Here is a 20878-nt window from a genome sequence, read left to right as displayed (position 1 = left end):
GAATGGATGGGCGGCTTATTAATATTTGACATTTCCGTTCCAAGTCTAAACTGCTCAAGGCATCCATTACTGACCTGTAGTATGCGGATGACTGTGTTGTCGTCACGCACACTCGGAATGACCTTCAGTCCACACTGGATTTTTTGCACAAGCTTACTGAAGCCTATGACTCTCACTCAATATCAAGAGTTGAGGACTTCTGTTACCTCGGTAGCCAACTTTCTCAAAATGCAAAAATTGACAGTGAGATCCAGCACAGGATCTATTGCGCAACTGCTTCCTTTGGAAAACTGCTCTGGCACGTTTTCACAGACCGTGACTTACGGAAGGACACCAAAATCCAGGTCTAGGAGACAATTGTTATTTCTACACTCCTTTATAGATGTGAAACCTCTATTAACAGCACCTCAAGAGTCTGGAGATGCATCATGAAAGATGCCTCTGGAAGATGCTTTGCATCAAGAGGAAAGATCGCTGGACTAACACCAGCAATCTCATTGAACCTAATGTCACCAGCATTGAAGCAATGATCCTCACTCATCAACTCTGCCGGGCTGGACATTGTGTGCGGATGCCAGACTCTCACCTCCCAAAGCAAAGCCTCTACTCTCAGCTCACCCATGGTCGGAGATCCCGTGGTAATCAGAGGAAACCCTACAAAGACACACTGAAAGCGTATCTCAAGAAAACTCATGTGGACATCAGAAGGTGGGAGGACCAAGCAACCAACAAATCTCAATGCCGCTTCATCCTCCATCAAGCAGTGGCCGGCTTCGAGGAGAAGTGCCTTGCCCTCAAAGTTGAAAAGAGAGAGAGAAGAAAGGAAAGAAAAAGAAATTTCTCCCAGCAGGCAGCTGACCCCTCAGGCAACGTCTATACCTACTGCGGGCAGATCTATGGTTCCAGGATCGGATTCCTCAGTGATCTCAGGACCCATATGTAAATCTGTGGTAGAGATCATCCTTGAATGGAGGGATCACTGATGATGACAATGCTGCTGCTGCAACTGATGAGGCTTGGGCCTACAGACAACAGCCTCTTTCACTCTGAATCCCTGATTCACTCCTTGGGCACCATCTGAGGCAGGGGACCTTGGCAGAGGAGAATGATTTTGGCAAAGTTTGGTATGAATCCAACCAGAAATTAAAAGTGATAGCTGGACGAGATGGGGTTGAGAGAGTCAAAGCGGCTGAGGTAATATCTTTTATTGGACCCACTCCTGTTGGTGAAAGAGACAATCTTTTGAGCTTACACACAGCTCTACTCTGTCAGATCAAAAGTTTGTCTCTTTCCAGCAGAAATAGGTCCAATAAAAGATATTACCTCACCCACCTTGTCTCTCTAATATCCTGGGACTAACACGGCTACAACAACACTGCATATAAGAAGACGACTGCCACCTTTTGGAAAGTTTTTGAGTATTCAGTCAGGAGAGCAGCTCTGAAAAATTGCTTGGTGCAGAAACATCACAGCTCTCATATGTGTTTGTTCTCAGTGATATCTAGTGCACAGGGCAGTTTGTAGAGGGCTGACTGGTTATTTCTGGAATAATCCTTAATCGGCCCAATCCTGAGTCTTTTATTCTGTTTCTACTCAGTCTGGACAAAGCAAACTCACATTACAGTCAATAGCTGACAGCCTGAGTAAGGAACCCGGGGTTTGGCCTATGAGCTGGCCCTGCGCCTCTATCCAGGGAAGACAGGGATTAGTGACAAGAATGGCCATAACTATAAGGGCCATGGAAAAACTCCTCCTCCTCTCCAACCTTCAGCACAGGCATGTGGAACTACTCTGCCAGCACGGCAGGGGTTAAAGGGAGCCTTTGGGCCTGACTAGCCCCACCCCGCTGTACCTGCAGCCAATGCCAGGCCTTGGGGGATGTAGAAAAGGAGAGAGCCTGGCTCAGTTGAGGGCTGACTGGTGAAGAGGCAGGAGCTATCTGCCTCCCTTCTTGAGGGGAAGGTCACCAGCCTGCCAGCTGGGGCAGTCACCAGGGAGTAAGCACTGGCTCCCTGGCCAAGGGGGACTGAGGAGGAGACCAAGGAGCCTCTGTCAACTGAAGTAACTTGGTCCCTGAAGCCCAGAGATATTGTGGGGTTCAGTCTCACAAAACTTGTGGCTGCCCCACCTGAAGGAGCCTGGGACCACAGCATGGTGCCACTCAAAATCCACAAGACGGCGCTATGGTATGCAAGCCACCCAGCAAACGGGACTAGGGGGCCATGCAGTGGTAGAAAGTAGCCCAGGGCAGTGGATTTAGACTCTTTGCAGGGAGGCCTCCCCTATTTAGGGGTTGATGCATGCAGGACCCTGGCCTGGGACCTGGTAGAGAGGGAGGGCCTGGGTTTCCCTACCTCACTGCCTAAAAGACTGAGGAAATAGACCTTGAAAACCAGGGGCTGGAGTTCAGGGGCACCAACCACTAGGCAGTCTGGCCCTTCAAACGCCCTGTAACAAACTTGAACTTGATTCCCACTGCAAACGTGCAGCTCCAGCTGAGATGCAGCGGCAGTTTTACAGAAAGGTGCACAGACGGGACTTTTGCTCTGATACCCCTTTGTTTGTGTGCAGCTCCCTCCTTCTGGTGAGGTTCAGAGGAGAGGGACTCCCTGCTGGGCACTTGCTCGGTGGGCAGCACAAGGCATTGAGTAGTTGTTAGTACCAGGTTAGGGGGTTTACATTGCTGAAGGTCGATCTGTTTTCTGCAGAGTTTCCAAGTCCTCACAATGAAGCTCATTTTTGTAACGTTCCTGCCCAACCCAGCTTTTTATTGTTTAAAGATACAAGGAAGTGGCAGGTGTAAGCAGGGTCTGATTGAGTTCTTCCCTGACAGCTGCTGGGAGGGGGAGAGAGTTACATGAACACACCCCCTCTGCCCAGAGATCCAGCAGATAGAGCAGGGTGTAAATCACTGGGGTGTAAATTTACCCCGCACTAGCCTGCTGCACCCTGAGTGTCCGTGTGGACCCTGCTGCTGTGCATGAACAGTTCCCCAGTGCTGGGAACCAGGAGCAGATCGAAGCACACGAGGGAACTGTTAGTGCACGGCAGCACGATCCCCATGGACACTCGGTGCCTGGCAGGCCAGAGCAGGGGAGATTTACTCCCCAGCTTGCCACACACTAAATGTTCATGTCAATCTGCTCTCGGTCTCCTCCACCCCACCCTGGCTGCTTATTCCAGTCTCATCGCCCAGTTAGTCTTAGACTCTCCCCACACTCTGGCTCCTTTTCTGGTCTGTCTCTCCTTACCCACCCCCAGTTCCTCCACACTGGCTCCCAGTCCCAGCCTCCTTCTCCAGTCAGTCCCAGTCTCCCCCAGCTCCCAATCTCCTTGCTAAGTATGTCACAGTCTCTGTCCCCCGACTCTTGTTCTATTTACCCTGCCTAGCCCGTAATAGTCTCCTCCCCCTCCCTCCTCCCAGTCCCAGTCCCCTTGCCCAGCCAGTTCCCATCTCCCCCTTTCTCTCCCAGTCCCAGTTTCTCGCTTCCCACCAGTATCCAGTCTCAGAATGTCCGTCTGTCCCCCCCGGCCACCCGACAGGCTCCTTGTCCCAATCTACCCTCCTCCTCTCATCCTGGTCTGATTCTTGTCCCTTCTACATTCAGTTCAGGTGGTTTCCCTTCTGCACTGCCTGGGCCCAGTAGGGGAAGACAGTCTCCCTGGGACAGAGTGCCGGGAGCGAACAGATGAGCCTGCACTCTGATTGTGATGCTGGCAGATCAGGTGCCAGCTCATGCCAAAGCCCCAGGTCTCACTGAAAGCTTACAAATGCACAGCCTGGCCCATTCACGTGTGCATTAGTATTGATCAAAGTGATTATTAAATGTGTAAATGTATAAGAGTGTTTAATCTTCAAGAAAACTAACCATGTTATTTGCATGGTTCTCACTTATCTGTATCACGTTATAATGGAATAGCAAACATTTCCACTGTGTATAGCCCGGTAACGAAATAACTAATCAAACGAGAAAGAAGCCTTGTGGAATGCAAATGAAGAACTTTCACAGAAAAGTGCTAATTTCAAAGCAAGTGGTCATTGTGTGTGATGATCGGAGGCAAACACTCTAAATGCATTCCTCACTCTCCATCACCAAAGGAAGAGTTCATGTGCGTAGTGACCCTGCCAGCTTGTTTTCTGTGAGATGAAGCTATAAGGCTGGATTCAGGGAAAGATCCTTCATCTCCGGACTGTCTGGATTCTAACAGGGTGGAATAAGTAAACAAAAAGATGGAGATCCCCCGAGTTATTCTGGGTAGCTCTGAGAGAGTTTTGGGAAACTGGCAGATGACTACATCTCTGCTACCATTTTGAATTATAGACCACAGCCACTGGGAGCTGCGGGTGGCCGTGCAAATGTAAACAAACTGTCTTGAGGCCCAACAACAGATTACTCTGATGGGCCATGTGCAGCCTGCAGGCCGCAGGTTGAACACCACTGGTCTAAGGGCACTGTCTGTGACTCCATGGTAAGACTGTTATTGTAATCCAGGCATAGGTGCTGGCTTTCAATTGTCCCAGGGGGTGCTCAACTCCCGCTCCACCCTCAGTCCCGCCCCTATTCCATCCCTTCCCCAATTCCCCAGTGCACTCACAATCCACAGAGGGTTAATATTAAACACTTACCTTTAGCTCCCATTGCCAGGGGGAGCTGCTAAAACTTTTGAAATTCTAAAGGAAAATATTCTACTCTTCCTTGTGCCTTTTGAATAGGAATTTATTACTCCGACTAACTGTTAAAAAGAGAAAAGTTAAAAATAAAACGTATAATGGACCCATAATTGTAACGTTAACTATGGAGTCACAGGAAATTCCTCCATAATACAATATTCTTGTGCTGTGTAAGGCTGAGACATGCTTTTGGCTGAGCCCTCTATGGTACACCAGATCTACAGGGTATCAGAGAGCGGGGACGATCAACCCATTGCCTGGTCAACCTATGAGGGTGGGAAGGGGCTCCATAAACACCCTGCGCCCTGCGCATCTCCCAAGCTACTCTGGCTGGGTACGGGGGTCTGGATTTTAGTCTAAGGGTAAAAATTTTAGAAGTGCCTCAGTGACCTAGGAGCCTACGTGTCATTTTCAAAAGTGACTCAGGGCCAGATTTTAAAAGACACTCAGGCACCTAGGAGTGCAGACAGGCATCTACTGGGACTTTCCAAATCTCCTGGGAGTTCGGCACCAGGCACATTTGAAAATCCCACTGAGCACCTATCTGCATTTATAGATACCTAAATATCTTTTAAAACCTGGCCCTTGGGCACTTAGGATCCATAGTCTCACTGAAAGTCAAAGCAAATTGGGCACTGAACTCCCATCAGCCCAGTGTAAATTCATATACAATTTTTTGGCAATCCCAATGTAAATTCATACACAATTTTTTTAACAGAAGTTAATGGTTATAAAGAACCAGACACATTATTTGCCAACAGGCAAATTCACTAATTCAGTGATTTTCATTAAATGTTTCTATGACCATGACTAAGTTTCCCAAATATTTTCCCCCAAAAGGGGCAACTGGCAGCACCAGGCACAGGGCCCTATGGGGCAGACAGCACCAGCATCACTACTGCCCTGATGAACGACGGCATCAACAAGAAACCTTCCACCCTGCAGAGCAGGCTAACTCCTGGCCGGATCAGAGATTCCTCCCACATAAGCCTCCACCCCTGGCCACAGGTCCCAAAGCTGGGCTGAGACCCTCCATGACACTGACCCACATTCAGAAAATGAACTGGAAAATGGGAGCCATTGCAAGGGAAAGGAAAGGCCTGGCACCGGAACAACTGGAGATGAGAAAATGAAAACACTTCACAGTCACAGAGGGGGGTCCGCAGTGGCCAGTGCCCTGCAAACACTGACCCTCCTCCCCAGTCAGAAACAACCCCACACTTGTTACATTTTACAACCCCTTTGCCCCTTCTCACAACCCCCTTCCCATTACTTAGTGTTTCATCTTACACTGTCCTTTCACCATCCCATCATTAAACACACGGACTGCTTCCATCTCCCACCTCACTGCTGCAATCCCCATGGCAAGAAGATGCCTGTGCTCCACCACTGACACACCCTGCAGAACACAGCGCTGAAATGATGCATACTGGATCCCTCCAGGTACATTGGCATCTCTTCCCTTTGATCACATGGGTGTCTCAGAACCAGATCTCATATCACAATCACAGCTCTTCCAAGTGGCTCTAACTCATCGCCTCCACCATTCAGTACAGCTACACCTAACACAGGGACTGCAGCTGGAGCACTTGAAAACAATTCCCAATGGCAATGGCTAGTCCAGCTCCAGGGGGCAGAGTTAAGGCTGCCTTGGCATTCACCTTAACTCTGGATTACCTGGTTTTCAGGGGTTTGAGTTTTGCCCAACCCAAGGGAATGGGATACCTTGGGCAACCTGAACTCTGTGTGAATGAAGTCTTTGTCAGTGAATTTTAACTTAATTCCACAGTCTCTGACATGCGAAGCTGTCTGTCCACAGGCAGTAAGGAGAGTCTGGCCTTCATTGCAATGAATGAACAACGACCTCCTGTCTCGGGCGGGACTCGTAGAGCTCCAGTGAGGATAAGTAGGTCACCAGTGTGAAAAATGTTTAACTCTAGCAGTGACTGCAGGGCTATGTGCACACGGAGGGCTCAGGTCTCCATACCGCTATCTGTAGGCAGCTGCACTCATGTAAAGGTGGAGTAAAGTGGTCCTTACACATCACTACTAGTGAGTTACACCGACCCACCACCTCTGAAGTGGTTGTCGCCTGTGTGAAAAGGTTTAACTCAACCAGTCTAGCTGCAGGTAATGAGACAAGAGTCACGCTCCAAAAGAGAATGAGGCTGAACAAAGGAGGGAGTGGTTAGCACAACTCTACACTATGCTTAGTCTCCAGTGCAAGCCTGGGTAAATTTGATGCAAGTGGCTGGAGTACGTGCAAAGCTGGTGTACCGGTGTCCTACTCGATAACCATTTTTAACAAGGCCATGCTCTGTGCTGACCTCGCCGCTGTTCTCCCCTGGGGAGACAAGTCTGTTTTTATGCTCTCCCCCCCCCCCCCCCCGTGTACTGCGTGTGTATATAGGATTGCTGCCTGGCGTGTAGACTATGGGGAGGGCCCTACCAAAATCACCATCCATTTTGGTCAATTTCACTGTCATAGGATTTTAGAAATCATAAATTTCATGATTTTGGCTATTTAAATCTGAAATTTCAGGCTGTTGTAATTGTCGGGGTCCTGGCCCAGAAAGGAATTGTCGGGAGGGTCCCAAGGACAATGTAGGGGGCGGTTGCGATGCTGCTACACTTATTTCTGTGCTGCTGCTGCTGCTGGTGGCACTGCTTTCGGAGCTGGGCAGCTGGAGAGCGGCGGCTGGTGGCCAGGATCCCAGCTCTGAAGGCAGAGCTACCGCCAGCAGCAGCGCAGAAGTAAGGGTGGCCTGATGTGGTGTTGCCACCCTTATTTCTGCACTGCTGCTGGCGGGGCGCTGCCTTCAGAGCTGGGTGCCTGGGAAACAGCTGCTGCTCTCCGACCGCCCAGCTCTGAAGGCAGTGCACAAGTAAGGGTGGCAATTCCACAGTCCCCCTAAAATAACCTTGTGACCCCCCCACCCCACAACTCCCTTTTGGGTCAGGACCCCCAGTTTGAGAAATGTCGGTCCCCTGTGAAATCTGTATAGTATAGGGTAAAAGCACACAAAAGACCAGATTTCACGGGGGGAGACCAGATTTCATGGCCGTGAATTTGGTAGGATCCTAACTATGGGAACTGTATTGTATTTGCCTTGGTGCGATATGGATAATTGGCCAGGCAGGTTCTATGTGGGTGCAGAATGTGAAAGCCGTGGGGAAGACAGGAGAAATGAGAGAGAGGGAAAATGGCAAAGCAACTGAGAAGATTACTGACTGATAAAGTGGGGCCTTTCAACATCCAACTAGTGCTTTTCCGGATGGGGAAGGGTCATTGTGCAGGCTCGTACATGTGAGCATTGCCCTAAGACAGACACTGGGCAACTTTACAGTGGCTGTGTCTGGGCAGCAGAACTCTCAACTGCGGTGATGAAGTGGGAATTCTGTGTAATATTTTATGAATGCTTGGCAGGGCAGTGACTTACCTGGCTAAGGATTGCTACCCAATCAGTGCAATAAGATTACAAAGCTCTTCCGGGGGAGAGCTGAAGACATGTGTCACTTAACTGTCTAGGGTGGGATGAATGAGTTATTACAGGACTGGCTGGAGCTCACCTATATTAATGGAGGATCCTGAAAGACAATGGGAACCTCAGGGATTGAACAACTGACAACTAACCCTGGGAAACTTCAGCAGGCAGAACATGTGAACTCGGCAGGGGTCAGCAGGAGAAGGACAATGGACGGAGCAGTGATAGGAGTCTAGGACAAGAGCTGGCCTTTGGAGAGACACGAGAGCTCACCTGGGACTGAGAGACAAAGAGACAGAGAAAAAGTGGAAACCAAGACGGGTCCAAGCAGCATGGCTCATGGGAGCCCTGACTTGGCCAGTATGGACCACATCGTAATTTTGCTTCTTCTCTGTGCTAACTGAAGAACTTCCCGAAGGCGTGTTCCAGTTGACCAGTAAATCCTGCTGTGGTTTGAAAAGGCTGCCGGGTGTCACTGCAGATACTTGTTGAGGTGCATTGGTCCCTGATGAGTATAAACGTCTCTAAGCTGGGGTCTATCTCAGTTGAACCCACTGGGCAGAGCATATGGGGTGAAACAGGAGTGTTGGAGTCCAGAGGCTCTGTCTCGGAGGCGTTGAGGCTACGTGATCTACCTTTAAGGAAGTGTGGGACCCTTGCGGGGTCTGGCAAACTGAAGGGGTTCTTCCCCAGGATTGTTTAAAAGCTGGGGCATAGCACAGATCTTGTAGATCTGTGACACCTGCCAAGGCCCAGATGTGGTGCCTGTGACGTTGCACTCTACACGCTTTATGAATGTGAATAGGATGTAACTGGAATATGTTTGATGCAAAAGGTCTCTTGTAAGGTATCATTACAAAGCTTATAATCTACTGAATATATTCATCCTATTTCTATGAATGTTTCATTCTTGTATCTGAAACTAGAAATCTGAAGTATAACTCTGAGGTCCTACTGTAATTATGTAAAGTGTGGGCCATTAATGGTGGTGTAAAATCTTGATGACTCCCATTGACTTGGACAATTGACTGTAAATGGCTCTGTTTACCTGCAAGCTTGCCTGTGTACGCGTAGGCCAGCCCATTGGTAATGAAAAATGAGGTCTTACAGTGAGATGTGACCATGTCACCTGATACTGGAATCCATCTCAAACCTGGTGCTTTTCCATTTAGAAGGAGGGGTGTGGATCCAGAGAGACAAAGGATTCCCACCTTGTGCCAAAGCTATAAAAGGGGGTGGAGCAGGACAAGGGTGGTCCCAGTCATGAGAAAGCCCCTGCTTTTCACCGAAGATGCCTGCTGGAACTAATAAGGATTGTACCGGGGAAAGGATTGGGCCCAGACTAGGAAAGAGTCTAGTCTGTGAAAGAAACCTATTGGAACATCTCTGGGGGTGAGAGATGTTCCAATACCTCTAATCAGTTTCCTAATGTATTAGGCTTAGACTTGCATGGTTTGTTTTGTTTCGCTTGGTAACTTACTTTGTTCTGTCTGTTATTACTTGGAACCACTTAAATCCTACTGTTTATACTAAATAAAATCACTTTTGTTTATTGATAAACCCAGAGTAAGTGATTAATACCAAGGGGAACAAACAGCTGTGCATATCTCTATTTCAGTGTGATAGAGGGTAAACAATTTATGGGTTTACCCTGAATAAGCTTTATACAGAGTAAAATGGATTTATTTGGGGTTTGGATTCCATTGGGAGCTGGGTGTCTGGGTGCTGGAGATAACCAACAACTGCCCAGCAGGTCACCTAAGGTCTGGAGCTTTGGGGGCATGGAGCAGACCTGGGTGTGTGTTGCAGCAGGCTAGCGTGTCTGGCTCAACAAGGCAGGGTTCTGGAGTCCCAAACTGGCAGGGAAAACAGGCTCAGAGGTAAATTCAGCACATCAGGTGACAGTCATAGAGGGTCTCTGTGACCGAACCCATCAAAGTGCCAATGTGCCAATAACTTGTGCCAATAACACAAGTTATTGTGCCAACAATAACAACAACAACAACAACTTGTGCCAATAACTTTTATTGGACCGGCTCCTGTTGGTGAAAGAGTCAAGCTTCTCAGCTTACAGACAGCTCTTCTCTGTCAGATCAAACATTTCTCTCTCTCCAACAGAAGTGGGTCCAATAAAAGATATTGCCTCACCCACCTTGTCTCTCTAATATCCTGGGACTAACCCAGGTACAACAACACTGCATATACGAGGATCACTGTCACTTTTTGGAAAAACAACAAGGAGTCCGGTGGCACCTTAAAGACTAACAGATTTAAGGTGCCACCAGTCTCCTCATTGCTTTTGTGGATACAAACTAACGCGGCTACCCCTCTGATACTTGACCCTTTTTGGAAAGTTTTCTAGTATTCTGCCAGGACAGCACCTCTCAAAAATTGCTTGGTGCAGAAACGTCACAGCTCCTGTATGGGTTTTTTCTCAGTGATATCCAGTGCACAGGGCTAGTTTGTAGACAGATGACTGGTTATTTCTGGAATAATTCTGAATGGGCCCAATCCTGAGTCCTTTATTCTGTTTCTACTCAGTCTGTACAAAGCAAACTCACATTACAGTCACTGGCTGATTGCCCGAGTAAAGAACCCTGGGTTTTGCCCTATGTCCTTGCCCTGCACCTCTACCCAGGGAAAATGGGGCTTAGTGACAGGAATGGACATAACTATGCGGGGCATGGAAAGACTCCTCCTCCTCTCCAGCCTTCAGCTCAGGGATGGGGAACAACCCTCACTTTATCCCCACTGCAAAGGTGCAGTTCCAGCGGAGACGCAGCAGCCGTTTTACAGAAAGGTGCACAGACGGGACGTCTGCTCTGATACCCCTTGGTTCGTGTGCAGCTTCCTCCTCCTGCTGAGGTTCAGAGGTGAGGGACGCCCTGCTGGGCACTTGCTGCGTGGGCAGCACCAGACATTGAGCCGTTGTTAGGACCAGGTTAGGGGGGTTACATCTGCAAGAGCCCACTGTATTTTACGTCTGCAGAGTTTCAAAGTCCTGGCAATGAAGTGCCTTTTTACTAAGTTCTTTTCTCCGATCTTTTTTATTTATTTTTAAAGACTAGGAAAGTGCATAAAACCCTCCCACCCCCGCTACTGCCCCTCCCCCCATGTTAAGAGATTTTCAAGGTTTGTCATTGAAACACTCAAAATCCAAGAAAGGGCCAAGATTAAACACAACCCTTAGCTACCATCACCATGGGGAGCTGCTAAAACTTTTGGAACTATAGGAAAATATCCTCTCTTCCATGTGCTATATTCAGAGGAAGATATTATTCCGACCAAATGTTAAGAAAAGAGAGTTTAAAATAAAACTTATAAGGGGCCCGTAGTTGTAACGTTAACTATTAAGTCACAACAAATGTCTCCATAATATGATACTCTCTAGGCCAGATCTACAGGGTATCAGAGATTTTATAATTTTCTATTACTGGTTGGTCCAAAACATGAAAAGTAACAAAACAGGCTGGGGGTTTGGGGAGTGCTCTGAGCTAACTCTAATTCTGGTCAAGCCAGGAGGATCCTCCCATTTCCTGATCACCCTATGGGGGGGGGTCAGAATCTTCATAAATGCCCCACCCTCTGTGCATCTCCCCATCTCCTTTGGCTGGGCGTCTGGGTCTGGATTTGAGTCTAAGGGTAACATTTTCAAAAGTGCCTCAGTGATTTAGGGGTTTATGTGCCATTTTCAAAAATGACTCAGGATCAGATTTCAAAGGGCATTCAGCTGCATGGAAATGCACAAAGGTGCCTAGTGGGATTTTCCAAAACTCCTGGGAGTTTGGCACCAGGCACATTTGAAAATCCCACTGGGCACCTATCTGCAGGTTTAGACACCTAAATATCTTTAACAATCTGGCCTGTAGGCACTTAGGATCAATTGTCTTATTCAAAGTAAATGCCAGTTGGGCACCAAACTCTTGTTGGACTCTTTGGAATCCCAATGGAAAATCATATAAAAGTTTTAAACAGACGTTAATGGTTATAGATAAACAGACACATTATTGGGAAACAGGCAAGTTTGCTAATTCAATGATTTTCTTTAAAATTTTCCCTGACGATGGCTACGTTTCCAGCTCTGAGCCAGATATTTTCCCTCCAAAATGGCAGCTGCCAACTGCAGCCACAGGCCCCTGTGGGGCAGACAGCCCGAGCATGGCTAGTGCCCTCATGAACAACTGCATCCTAAAGAAACCTTCAGCCCTGCAGAGCAGGAAGCTCCTGGCTGGGTCACAGACCTCTCCCAAATGAGCCCTGACCCACTGGCCACGGGTCCCTCCCTGTCACTGACTCATATTCAGAAAACAAACTGCAAAATGGGAGCCATTCAAAGGGAAAGGAAAGACGTGGCATTGAAACAACTGGAAATGACATAACAAAAATGCTTCACAGTCACACAGGGGGATCCTCAGTGGCCAGAGACATGAACAGTAATAATTACAGTTCAGTAATAAAAATAATGACAGGACTTGCTCCGGCTTTTGTACATTTCTCGTTAGGGTCACAGGCACACGACGCTCTCTGAGTTCAAGCCCTTTTGTCTCAGGGGATTTGCCTTTTAGGACTGAGCTGGCTGATTCTTACCTGAACAGGTCACTCCAGCATCCTCTGTATGATCGCAGTCACTCTTATCCCATCCGTTGTTCCCGCAGTGCCAGAGAGCAGACTCAGTACCACGACAGGCAACTTCATCCAGCCAAATTTTTCCAGATCCTGGTCCAAATGGAGCCAAGCCAGGGGCACTGACAGCAACTCCACATCCCAACTGCTTACAGACAACTCCAGCATCTGCCATGTCCCAGCTATCATCACACACCGTCCCCCACTGATCCTGGTGTTTAACCTCCACTCTCCCGGCACAGGGGCTGCCTCCATCCGCCAGCCTCAGCTCGTCGGCACCTTCAAAGAGAGACACAGAGCAGGTCAGAGTGAGCAGGGAGCCCCCTCCCCAGCGTTATCACAGCAGAGGCCACACCCGGCAGCAGGGGATCCACGCCCAGAGCCAGGAGAATGGGACATGCCCAGAGCTGCCTCATGGCTCCACCTGATCCCATCTCAGGGCCTCACACTCAGAGCTGTCACTGCTGCAGCTCTCACCATTTTATCCCCACTCTGGTGATTTGGGGCGTTTTTACCCATCCTATGATAATACGTTGAAGGTGCCAACTCACTGAGTTTCCCTTATTCCAAATGGCACCATCTCCTGTCATTGTCACTGGGGCTGAAGCCAGCAAGATGCCGCTATGACGGGTTGGATCACAGAACCTCCCTGGGAGCTGCCACCTGATGTGCCCAGACTACTTCTGCCCATGCTTTCCCTGCCAGTTTGGGACTCCAGCACCCTGTCTTGCTGAGCCAGACACACCAGTCTGCTCCAACACAGATCCAGGGTCTGAACCACATGCCCCAAACTGCAAACTTAACTAAGAGCAGCTTACAGAAGTGTTCCTGTCCTTGACACTCAGATGCCCAACTCCCAATGGGGTCCAAACCCTAAATAAATCCATTTTACCCTGTATAAAGCTAATAAAGGGTAAACTCATAAATTATTCACCCTCTATAACACTGAAAGAGATATGTACAGCTGTCCCCCCCCGGCAAGTATTAATACATAATCTGGGTTAATTAATAAGTAAAAAGTGATTTTATTAAATACAGAAAGTAGCATTTAAGTGGTTCTAAGTAGTAACAGACAGAACAAAGTGAATTAACAAGCAAAATAAAATAAAACATGCAAATCTAAGCCTACTACCGTAATAAAACTGAATACAGATAAAAACCTCACCAGTTCCAGTACACTGTCTTTTACAGATTAGTCTCCTTCTAGTCTGGGTCCAGCAATCACTTACACCCCCTGTAGTTACTGTACTTTGTTCCAGTTTCTTTCAGGTATCTTTGGAGGTGGAGAGGCTCTCTCTTTAGCCAGCTGAAGACAAAATGGAGTTTTGGAGTCACCTGGGCAAGTCACATGTCCCTGCATGACTGAGTTCCTTACCAACCAAGACACATTCCTGGGAAAGCCCAGATGTGGATTGGCGTTTCCAAGTTCATTGTTGGCTTAAGGGCTTCTTTATTGGGCACTTACTGAGAATAGACCAACTGCTTCACTAAAACCTACTCAGAATCAAACAAGTATACAGCCAATATTCATAACTTCAAATACAAAAATGATACATGCATACAAATAGGATGAAGAGATTCAGTAGATCATAACCTTTACAGAGATATGTTACATGGCATATGTAGCATAAAACACATTCTAGTGATGTCATATATACATTTATAAGTATATTTCCATAAAGTCTTATGGGGGGCACCGTCACAGCCGCCATCTCCCTACAGTATGACAGCATACAGGATACAGAGGGACTTAGACAAATTGGAGGATTGGGCCAAAAGAAATCTGATGAGGTTCAACAAGGACAAGTGCAGAGTCCTGCACTTAGCACAGAAGAATCCAATGCACCGCTACAGACTAGGGACCGAATTGCTCGGTAGCAGTTCCGCAGAAAAGGCCCTAGGGATTACAGTGGATGAGAAGCTGGATATGAGTCAGCAGTGTGCCCTTGTTGCCAAGATGGCCAATGGCATTTTGGGATGTATACGTAGGGGCATTGCCAGCAGATCGAGGGATGTGATTGTTTCCCTCTATTCAACACTGGTGAGGCCTCATCTGGAGCACTGTGTCCAGTTTTGGGCCCCACACTACAAGAAGGATGTAGAAAAATTGGAAAGAGTCCAGCGGAGGGCAACAAAAATGATTAGGGGACTGGAACACATAACTTATGAGGAGAGGCTGAGGGAACTGGGATTGTTTAGACTACGGAAGAGAAGAATGAGGGGGGATTTGATAGCTGCTTTCAACTACCTGAAAGGGGGTTCCAAAGAGGATGGCTCTAGACTGTTCTTATTGGTAGCTGATGACAGAACAAGGAGTAATGGTCTCAAGTTGCAGTGGGGGAGGTTTAGGTCGGATATTAGGAAAAACTTTTTCACTAGGAGGGTGGTGAAACACTGGAATGCGTTACCTAGGGAGATGGTGGAATCTCCTTCCTTAGAAGTTTTTAAGGTCAGGCTTGACAAAGCCCTGTCTGGGATGACTTAGTTGGGGATTGGTCCTGCTTTGAGCAGGGGGTTGGACTAGATGACCTCCTGAGGTCTCTTCCAACCCTGATATTGTATGATTCTATGAGGGAATGAGGCCGCCCTGAGTAAAGCTGGCTGCCACTTCTCACTTAAAGCCCACTGGGATCATGGCTGTCTCTGTGTGGCTGAGGGGGTTGGAGAGGACCCAGGGACCGTGGTGGGCAGCAGAGACCCTGTGAAAGGAGGATGGGGAGAGTGAGGGGAGCAGGGCATTGGGGAGACAGGAGGCAGATTCAAGGGTTGCAAGGGAATGGGGTAAAGACAATAAGTCAGCCGGAGGGAGCGGTGGGGAGGGGGTTCTGGAGGAAGGGGAGGAAAGAGGGTGGGGAAGGGAGAGTGTCTGGAGCAGGGGGGCAGAAGGGACAGAAGGGAGGAAGGTCTGGAAAGGGGCATAGGAAGGGGCAGGAGCGAGGAGGTGGGACTGGACTGGGGGGCAGGAAGGAGGTTGGAAAGCAGGGGCAGGAGGGAGAAGTGGGGAGGGGATGGGTGTCTGCATTGGGAGTTAACAGGGAGGCAGGAAAGAGAGAGTCAGAAGGGAGGGGAGGGGACAGGGATCTGAAATTGGGGCAGGATGGAGGAGTAGAGATGGAGCACAGGGTGGTCTGGAGTGGGGAGCAGGGAGCATGGGGCTGGAGTGGGTTATTGAGCAGGGGGAAGGAGGGAGGGGAGGAGAAGGGGGTTTAGAAAAGGGAGTCTGCATGGCGAGAGGAAGGGGTCTGGAGTGGGGGACAGGAGTGAGAAGTGAGGAGGGGATGAGGAATCAGGGGCAGAGAGGAGAAAGGGGGCAAAAGGAGGCATTGGGGAGAAGAGGGGGTTTTATAAGGGGGGAAAGAGGAGGGAGGGGTGGGGAAGGGTGAACTTCTGGGGGAAGGAGGGAGGGGGTTTGAAGCAGGGCTGCAAGAGGGTGAGGAGGGGAGGGGTGTGGAGTAGAGGATGGGAGGGAGCTTGGAGCAGGGGCACATGAGGGAGGATTGGGGAGGATGGAGGAGTGGGGATGGAGTGGGGAGTCTGGTGCCAGTGGACAGGAGGTAGGGGAGGGGTTGTGAGGAAGGGGGACAGGAGGTAGTATTGGGGAGGGGAACGGAGTCTGGAATAGGCAGGGGATGGGGTTAGGAGTGGGAGGGGGCAGGAGCAAAGGGGACACAGGCAGGAGAGGGGAGGGGTCTCTAGAATGGGGGCAGTGCTTCCCGGTCTCAGGTGGAGAAGTTGCAGGGGCAGTGTGGGGTGGAGGAAGTCAGGGAAGTGTTGCTGTTTGCAAAAGGCTAAACCAAACCTGTCCTGTTACAATGACATAATTTATGTGAAGGGTTAATGTCAGATCAGAGTGAAGGTCTCCAGTACCTCTGTCTGTAACTCACCCCTGAACAGTAACAGAAGTTGTGTGTGTGAGCGTGAACTACGCTGCATGAATTAGCTCAGTAGCTGTCAAGCTATTTCCCAGCCAGCCCTTCGTCTGTCAGAGGAACTGAACCAGGAGGCAGAGCGAAGGCAGTGCTGGGCAATGGAGGGCAGTTCCCTGTCTCAGGGGTGAGGGGAGGGTAAGCGCAGTCTCCAGCTGAGCAGCCAGGGAGAGTCGTGCAGTTCGGGTGCACTAAAGGGTGACTTTTCAGCCTGCGATTCTCACCCCAACGCTGGCAGAGGAGTGGGGGGGGGGGTTTCCAACGTCCAAAGACAGATGGAAAAATGAGACTGGATTTTTTTTTAACCTCACAACTTTTGTTCTGTGGAGCTTGGCATTACAGCCTGGTGCTCCCTGCCAGAGCTTCCTCTCCCCACCTGCCCCACACATTTCCCTCTTCCACTGGTCTCTTCCCACCCACCTCCCCTGGGCTCTTCCTCCTCCTCTTCTCCCCTTTCTACCTGGCCTCTCTGCCCTGCATGTACAGGCTGCTCCTTCCCCAGATGAGCAGCAGACTGCCCCCACTCCCTGCAAGCTGCTTTCCTCCCAGTTGCTCTGAGTTCCACCCCATGCCCCCAGTTGTCTCTACAGCTGTTTGCATTTCTAGGGGTTGTGGAGAGGCAAAGCTGGCAGCTGGAAGAGAGGCAGTTAACAAGGAATGAGAGGAGGAGCCACTGCCTGCCACACAATTCTGGGATATTGGCTGGGAGAACTGGCCCCCCAGGACAGGGTGTGAAGAGCTAGGACTGTCCCTGAGACTGGGAGCAAGTCCAGGCATCATTACAATGCCCAGGAGTTACAGCTACATGCAGAGTTCCACCGTGAGCCCTGGAACAGGCTGGTTGCAGCAGTGGATGGCTGAGCTGGGGACACCATGTTTAAGGAGCCTCCATGGAGCTGAGAGAACAGTGCAGTTCACACCAGTATGTGGCCAGACCATGCTGCTCCTTCAATGCCAAGCAAATAGAAAATGCTCACTTTACTGCAATCCACAGGGCTGTTTATTCAGGTACAGCTCACTTCCGTGCAGTCCCACAGGGAACCCATGGGGCCTGGTCTGCACTAAGAAAAATAGGGACTTTTTTTCAATGAAGTTAACTCCATGATGTTCACTTGTGGCAGGACCCAAGGCTGCAGCACTGCTCTAGCTAAGTGCACACACAGTTCTGTTTACCTGCACCCAGTAGAAACTAAGAACAGCCGGCAGTTTCCTTGCTCAGAAATCCCCCAGCCTGCCCCTCCAGTGAGCTCCAACTGGCTTTGTTTCCTTTCTGCTTCCAAAATCCCAGTCACAACTCCTTCTACTGGCTTCTCCCCGCAACAGACACAGTCTGACGCCAGTATCCTAGCCCCTGCTTTGGCAACAGTGGAAACCCCTGGCTTAGCTCTGCCCTGCCCATGTGGCCAGTGCCTTTGGCAGTTGCCCCCACTGTCTGCAGCTGTTTTTACTACAAAAAGGATCTTGATTGCGCCATCTGTTGAGCCTAAAAGAGAGTTCTCGTCCTGCCATTGGCTTTCATTCATTGTCTTAGGATCAAAGATTCCCCGATGGCAGCCATCAGCACCTTTCTGGATAACAATCACATTTACATACTGCACCTACCATATACTGGCTACACCTCTGTAGCCCAACTTGGAATAATGACCCCACCCAGCACTCTGAATATTGGGGAAGTTCAGATCTGGGTCTGGGAGTGAAACCTGCCACTTTGGCCCACCCCTGATATTTTCTCATTTGTTTGCCTGGACACCACATCATTTTACAAATTTGTTTTCCCGCACAATGTAAAGAGGTCAATGATTGTGAAACACAATCTTCTGGCAAAGACTGACCTGGCCTCTGCTCAGGGAGGAGGATTCGGGCACTGAGGGAAAGGGAAAGCTACATGGTGCTATCTCCTATGTTGTATACCACCCCCCCACACATACCACTGTGTCTGTGTTCATGTGAAGAAAACTCAAGTTTCCCATAGAAAATAAAAAATATCAAAGGGATGATACACATTTCCTCAGCAATCCAACAAAAATGCATTGAGCTGAACATGTGCTTGGCATCACTATATGACACTATCCCACAATCGTGCAGTAATTTATCCCGCACGTGGTAGTAACTGTCCATCCCCTGCAATGTCAGTCTGATCAGCAGAAGTCACCACAGAATTCCATGCTTTCCGGTCATACACAGCTGTGTCATGGGCTCTAATCCCAGCACATTATATAGGAACTTCTTGGGAATCTGAAATATAAACGCCAAGTAACCTGCTAGAGGGTTGGTTTTGTCAGGATTTTCTGGGTACCAGCCCCCTACTCACCGCAGTTACTGAGCTGTCTGTGAAATATACATCAGGGCAGGTTTTTCTCAAAGACAATAATTGAGACTGACCTTGCTGATTACAAGGTCAGGGTCAGTTTCTCAGGCTGGCACAGCAGCACATCGGGTTCCCATGAACCAGCTACTGCTGAGCAGTTCACTGCCCTGCCAGACACATGGATCATTCTTGTGCTGCTAACACCAGCCCAGCAGGTTCCAATCACTGCATTATTTGAATCATATCTGGGTCCCACATTCAATTTGAATCCTATTGCTGATCAGTTTTGGATTCTTTGGGCCAGATTCACTCCCTAAGACGCACCAGCACATGCTGATGTACCTCATGATCTGCTCCCCCCTCCCCCATTGCTGTTAAGTCTTCCTGGAGCTGGGACACAGCTTGGCAAAGAGCCTGCAGCCCCCTCTGTGCTGGAGGAATGAGAGCAGCCCTGAAACTGGGCAGGGGCGGCCTTAAGGGAATGAAACCAACGTGGCCGTGAGAGGCCCTGATGCGGCACCTCTGCCATGCCGCTTGTGCTGGTCGGGCTTCTCTCGACTCCAGCTAGGATTCAAAGCTTCTCTGCTCCAGCAGAAATCCTGGGGGAGGGAGGCAGGGCTCCTGCAGGATAAATCTTCCTGCTGGCAGAGCTCCCGATACCCCCCTGGGAACAGGGCATTGCACACTGAACCCCAACACATGCACACCCCCCTTCTCTGGGAGGAATCAGCTCTGGGTTTATTTGAATAAATCCTGCTCACTTCAAAATTGCAAAACTTCTTCTGGCTTCAGTGAGCGTATGGGGGAGTGAGGAGACAGGACTTGGCCCTTGGAGCTGTTGGATTCTGGACAAAGACTGTTGGCACCTGGACAACATTGATAACACACTCAAATCCCATTAGCATGAAGTGACCATTTCAACAGGAACTCAGCTAGCCAGATACCTACAGAAACTCCTTCCCACCCTTTTCTCATTATGTGATGCACAGCCTGGGTCCTTCCCACCCCCAACCCCCAAACGAGTGTCTTTTGCAGTGTGCCCAGAAGGTCAACAAATTTCAGCTATTTTGGCCCAAACAGGATAACAAGTTTCAGAGTCCTGGAGGCCTCACAGAGAACACCCTGCCAGCCACCCCTCTCCTTTATAAAAAGGGGGAACCAGCTCAGGTGTCCCTGCTAACCATAGCTGTGTCCGTATGGAGAGAGGTGATCTCTCAGGGAGGCTGGTCCCAGATCATTCAGGACTTTATAAATCATCACCAACACCTTAACCTCCACCCAGAGATGGGCAGCCAGTGCAGATCCTGCAGCACGGCTGTAACATACTCCCAGCATGATGCCCTGCTCAATGAGTTGCTGCCATTTTCATCAGCTTCGTTCTCTGAATGGTTTTAAGGTGCAGCCCCACATTAGGCTCATTTGAATAGTCCAATCTCAAGGTAACAAAAGCCTCGATAACAGTGGCAAGATCCAATCCCGAAAGGAAAAGTCACAAGCTCCTAGATGGGCACCAATGGTAAAAACCTGACTGTAAAAGTTACCACCCTCATTCCAGTTAACCCAGCTCCCCTGGTGAAGCACAGAGGAGACTTACCTGCTGTGTCCTGAAATGAGAGGAGAAGAAGCCACAGCACCGGAGTGGAGAGATGTCCCTTCATTGCCAGCCCGACCTGCTGTCCCCCCACTCACTGCACTGGCTGCACCTAAGCACCTGCCAGGGCTCCACTGTGTCTGACAAGTGACAACAAAGCAGTGGAAGGGAAATATATAGATTCAGAGGCTGGCATCAGCTGTGCAAAGGAACCAATAGCAAACCCATCTGCCTTTTTAGTTATTATCAGTGGTTTTATCTGGGACTTTATGC

The 20878-nt window shown here is 49.3% G+C and overlaps 1 protein-coding gene across 1 annotated transcript in view; it reads right to left on the bottom strand.

Annotated features, from left to right (window-relative positions):
- Nucleotides 1–20672, bottom strand: part of LOC140898846 (antigen WC1.1-like) — a 51813-nt gene extending 31141 nt beyond the window's left edge. The window contains exons 1-2 of the mRNA XM_073313361.1: nt 20609–20672; nt 12745–13059 (exon numbers count right to left, since the gene is read on the bottom strand). Coding sequence (XP_073169462.1) covers nt 12745–13059; nt 20609–20672 — 379 coding nt within the window. The remainder of the gene's footprint in view (nt 1–12744; nt 13060–20608) is intronic.
- Nucleotides 20673–20878: the final 206 nt, after the last annotated feature.

This window comes from Lepidochelys kempii, chromosome 1, assembly GCF_965140265.1.
Source record: "Lepidochelys kempii isolate rLepKem1 chromosome 1, rLepKem1.hap2, whole genome shotgun sequence".
NCBI classification, from domain to species: Eukaryota; Metazoa; Chordata; order Testudines; family Cheloniidae; genus Lepidochelys; species Lepidochelys kempii.
Note: the sequence above shows the minus strand (reverse complement) of the source record. Positions and strands in the feature narration are given on the sequence as shown.